This window comes from Rhagoletis pomonella, unplaced genomic scaffold (genome assembly GCF_013731165.1).
Source record: "Rhagoletis pomonella isolate Grant_MI unplaced genomic scaffold, Rhpom_1.0 Rhpom_scaffold_00002, whole genome shotgun sequence".
Classification (NCBI taxonomy): domain Eukaryota; kingdom Metazoa; phylum Arthropoda; class Insecta; order Diptera; family Tephritidae; genus Rhagoletis; species Rhagoletis pomonella.
Window position 1 is genome coordinate 17,137,476 of NW_023458556.1, and position 5,568 is coordinate 17,143,043.

A 5,568-nucleotide genomic window follows, 5' to 3' on the forward strand; every position below is an offset into this window, starting at 1 on the left:
CTGCAATGAAAAAGCTTCTCATAAAATCTATTTGCTGTTCGAAGCCGGCGGAAAACTGTAGGTCTCCCCCCTTTTTGTAACAAGATCAAGACGCGCACCAGAAATCGGAGGAGAAACTCGGCCAAGCACCCGCAAATACGTTACCCCTCTGCCTATTTTCCTCTTAACTTAAACTGTTTTTTAATATGATAAATTAATAAACAAAAACAAGCTTTTCAATTCCGAGTGGCAAAATGGCCGAAGTTCAATTCCAAGGTCTTCGCGAGGTCATCGTGGTTTTTTCTCGAATTAAGAAAGAACGGGAAATTTTACCCCCAAGGTCGCATTAAAATCAATCTTCAATATTTTTCCCCCACAAAGTTTACCCAACTACGATTAGTTAAGTATTGGCAAATAAGAAGAGTCCCGAAAATATTCAAAAAAAAAAACTCCGTGAAAAGGAATCTCGAGAAGACCCGTAAACTCCAAAACTTCGAAAAGTCCCGAAAATTTCGGAAGATAGCGAAAAATATACGACGAAGAGTTCTGAAAAGTCCTGAAAAAAAAATAAAGATATAAATCTTGAAAAGTTTCAAACACGAAACATTTCATTATATTACGGATTATTCTTTCTTTCCCTGAACCGTTTAGTATTTAGAAATCTAATAAATCACTTAGTACTTGAGTATTTAATACTTAGGTATTTAGTATTAAGTTCTCCTAAATACCATAAATAAATCTATTTGATTTGGTAAGTATTTAGTGATTCCAGTTACTTTAAATACAAAAGTATTTAAGGTTGCCCATTACTGATACACCCAAAGTACAATAGTCGCCCTCAAATACCAGGCTTTACTTAAGGTTCACCGCTAATATCCAAAAACTTCAGTGCTCAGTGAGTTTTCCTCGTCAGTTTTCTATCTAGAGTTAATCTTAGATATTTCACTCACTCAGAAAGATTAAAGTGTTTGCCGCAAATTACCGAAAAGTTAAGATTTTCAATTTTAGCTAGAATTGACATCATAACCCAGATGAGTCGATTTATCAAATTCGTAAATTCCTGGGACATAACAGTTATAAGTTTTATTATATATATTATTAACAGTTATTAGATGAGAAATATTTTTTATTTCGTCGATAAGAGTTATAACCTAACGCTTATTTTTATACGTTGCCTGATAACTGTTATTCTGGAGAAATATTTTTTCCGTTGCCGATAAGAGTTATTTTACAACGTTTATTTTTTTACGTTGTCTGGTAAAGGTTGTAAGATTAGGATATTGATGAAGATGGAGATGGAGAACAAGATAAAGATGATGAAATAAAAGTGGGAGAGTGAAATAGCTCTTATCCGACAACGCAAAAATAAACATCAGGCAATAACTGTTATCAAGCAACGTAAAAAATAAACGTTACGAAATAACTGTTATGGGCAACGGAACAAATATTTCTCGTTTAAGAACTGTTATGAAACAACGTTTTCGTTAAATTTTAGAATTTGAGCAACGTTTTCAATTTGCAAATTCGAGATAACAGTTATTTTTGGTCCTTGGTAAATTCTCAAGTAACAATACACTCATTCTCTCATCTCGGGGTTATGGTGAAGGGTGATGTCATCACCACTGCGAAATCCTGCCATTTCCTCCTCAGCTTATGACCAAAATAAAGTAGCCATCTTTCATACTCGTGGCAAGCTCAGAGAATCGAGAATTGAAACTAATGCTGGAGTAAAAGATGCGCGGATGATTTGGAAGCCTCGAGCACATCCAAAAGATCGAGGAACCACCGTGTCTCGGGAAGCGCCCAACAACCTAAAGAGGTGTGGCGATCCAATGACAGAATGAAGATGATAGGGACAGAGGTATTACTTAGGTAGAGAGGTAAACGAACGTTTAAGATTTGTGAAGTAGGTAAAAGCAATGGAGCACCGCAAAGTAGAGACCAATGTAGGAATATTAAGGAAGGAAAATATTTTTCGCATCTCCTTTGACAGCAAAAATTATGCCATCAGACTGGAGGTGAAATTCAAATGGCTACAGGAGTCTAATTATGTAAAATGACAGCATTTAACGATTTCAAAAATCAAAAGCAGCGAAATCGAAACCGCCAACTTGAATAAATTTTCAGCGATACTGGATGCGATCATTTAGAACTTTTGTTGTCTTGAATGTAGAAGAATGCCTTCGAGACACTTGTGATTGAAATTTTGCGTTTTCAGATGTATGTACATTAGGGATGCCAAAATATCAGGAAAATTGGGATCCCGGGATTTTGGGATATTTTTTAGGTAATCCCGGGATCCCGGGATTTATCCCGGGATTCAAATTGAGTCATCAATTTTATGAATATGAGTAAGCATTTAAACATACCATTAAATAAAACTATTTAAAATTTACGATAAACTGATTGTAAAACTCATATATCGCTAGCTTAGAGTGAAAAGTTGCTAACTTCACTTTTAATGGAAATCATATTTTGATATAGGAGGCTAGATAAATTAAAATTGCATCGTTTCGAAAAGGGTAAAGGTCCTTGTTTTATTTTTTCTCGTTTATATTCAATGAAAGAAAAATTTGCTAAGGCCAAAAAAAGCTCCGAAAACTCGATAAGGCCAAAAAAGTTCGAAATCTTTTAATAAATATCGAATCCCTCCGATTCGTATGGAGTTTTGCATTGCTTTAAACAGGCAAAATGTTGTATTCCAAGTCTTGCGAAATACTTGAAGAAAATGGCTATACGAAGTTTTTTCCTCTCCTGTACAACTAAAATTTAAATTGGGACTTAGCAACATTGCACTCTACGCTAGCGATATTTATTAAATCAGACAAATTTTAAAGTAAAACATTTTTTTAATTGTATTTAAAAAACCATGTGATTGAGGAACGTATACATCACAAATAATAATGTAAATACCAAGTACTTTTCAAAGTGACGATTAATAAAAAAAACCTATAACAAAAATATACAAAAACAATTTCTCTAAACATGTTTATTCTACTATATAGAGAAATGGCGAATGGAGAATTGTTTGCCATTTTTTTCGCAATTTACCAGAAATTTTGAGGGTGTACGAGTCAAACGGACCTCAGAATCGGATTCAGCGGGTCGAAATACATGTTGGTAGTTGGGTCTGGTTAAAAACACAAACCCCTTTTTTGCCGGTGTTGTTATTATTGCACTTAAAATGTTTTCGTAAGAGCAGCAAAGCATTTAAAGCGGAGTCTTCTAAGCTTGACCTGCAGTTTTTACATACAAAACCTACTAATGAAAAACACATTTCGGCATTAACGCTTTTAGGCTGAACTGTCAAAAGGTAGACATAATCCATTTAAAGATAATGACCCCTATCTCCTCCATTACAAAATATTTGAACTTCTTTTACCAGCACGTCGGTCAAATTATAAGTTTTTCGATTTGAGGAAGTTTTGAGTAGATTGATCTAAAAAATTATCTAACTTTTCCTTAAAACTCTTTGTTTCGTTTACATTAGCTATGAGTAAATTCATTGAAATCTTCTTCAAAAAAGGCTCAGACCGCAATTTAAAACTACAGTTTCAAGCTTTTTGTTAATTGCAGTCAAAACGGCATTTTACAAAAATCATACTTCAAAATTCTTAAACAAATCCTTACTATCAATTCGAAATTTCAAAATTTTCGGGATCCCGGGATTGGCATCCCTACTGTACATATAAGATCTGAGAGTATCGGAAAAAGTATGTATATGTACGTGAATGCATTCCATTTTGTTTTTAAGAAATCGTGTCATAAACATAATTCTGTCGCAAGTTTATTCTGCTTTTAAGATGCATAATTTTTCCCTTTCATAGTAGTTTTCCTTCTTCCACTTAAATAGACTGGTAAGCGCCGACTTGAAAACACCAAGCCGCGTGAATTACAATAGCTCCGACGGCAAATAACGGCTACCATTACATTTTTTCAAAATTAATTTTTTTTCTACAACCCACCTTGCAACAAACGATTCTCGGCGTCGGTGAAGCTCAACACCCAGGCATCGCCTTCCATGGCGGAATTTTTGCCCTGCAACGCAATACACTCCTTTGACAGCATATCGAATCCTTCAGTCTTAACCTCTGCAACAATATTTGGATGCGGCCATGGTATGCCGGGCAGCGGCCAGTGTGCTGCCGAACGTGGCCACAGGCCGGCGCACTTGAAGGCGGGCGTAATCTGCACAATGATACGTTCGCGTATACGCAACTTCACCTCCGTTGTGTCGGCGATCATTTTGACAATATCACGATAGGCGCACTTATCACAAGCTTGCGCCACCAACGTTTGAAAGCGAGAGCGTATCTTGCGCGCGGATAAATAACCGGACGCGGTAATGAATTCCACCCAAAGGGACATGGAGCGCTTGCGGCCGTCGCTTAGTTTGAGTACCGCGCAGCCGGGCAGTGTGCCATCGTCGACAAAGTTCAATACACCCATCTGATTGAGATAGATGACAATTTCAAATTCGTTGGGCGAGATCACTTCGAGACCCTCAAAGCGTCCATTATAATCGTTTAGTGAGGAGATGAAGCGCGGCTCCTGCACTTCGACTTCCTTCAGGACGTCTTGCACGATGCGACACACCTCGAGTATTTGCTTGTGGATTTGCGCTTTACGCACTTGTACGCGATCGGCACAATATTTATTCATCTGATAGACCATCTTGGACTGCGCCGCAATCATATCCGACGGGACGAGCATCTTGAGGTGTTGGTTGCTGCTAATGCAGTGCGCTGTAGTTTTAGAGCAGCAGAACTTATTAGCAATTGGATTAAATGCCGGCTGATTGAAATGAGCGCGGCGAGCGTGGTAGTCTAACGGTATATCAGCTTTGAAGTGATAACATTTTTTCACGGAAATACCGATTTGTTTGAAGAGCTTTTTGATGTACGAAACTCTTTTTTTTTTGCCTTTTCACTAAAAATTTTTCGCTGCTACTTTTGCGATTTCTAACTCAAATTCACTGTTCACAACACTTTCTACTTTTCAGTTGCCGCTAGATATTGTTGTTTTTGTGTGTTTTTCACTATTCTACTTATTGATACTTTGCGGTTTATTATTCGATTACCACCATTCCACACGCGCCATTCACACCGTCACACAACCACCGTCGTTAACGCAAAAATCGAATCGAAAACGCCACCGCCGTCGCGTTTAGATTTCTTTCTTCTCGCGTACACACAACGCCAAGCTCCAATGTTGACTGATTCCGTGTGGCGCACTCACCGCAAGAAAACCAACCAACCTGGCTCGTCCGCTGCGGCCGGCGCCACTTTGTTGCTCTTCGTTGTTCGCTGCTCAGCGAGTGCGTGCGTGTGTGTCGCTCTATCAGCGCAAGTAACTGAGCGCTAAACAGCAGCAATTGTCGGCCTGCTTGCACGCGCTATGGCCGCTGTAGGCAGTCCCTTTAATGTTTAGTTCGTGTTGGTGGTGTGAAAGAGAAAGCCGTATGATAACTCGACCGGGCGTAAGGCCGGTTTGTATCTGTGAATTTACTTACTTATTGCACGCGAATGTGTTAATTTTGTTGTTTCTTTTTATTATGTTTAAGTGTTTGGTGGCGGTGTTTTCGCCACC

General features: G+C 38.2%; 1 protein-coding gene across 1 annotated transcript in view; it reads right to left on the reverse strand.

Moving 5' to 3' along the window:
- Positions 1-5,197, reverse strand: part of LOC118733171 (protein mab-21) — a 65,191-nt gene extending 59,994 nt beyond the window's left edge. Inside the window, exon 1 of the mRNA XM_036462448.1 lies at positions 3,945-5,197. Within this exon, the coding sequence (XP_036318341.1) occupies positions 3,945-4,692 (748 nt within the window). The 5' untranslated portion in view covers positions 4,693-5,197. The remainder of the gene's footprint in view (positions 1-3,944) is intronic.
- Positions 5,198-5,568: the final 371 nt, after the last annotated feature.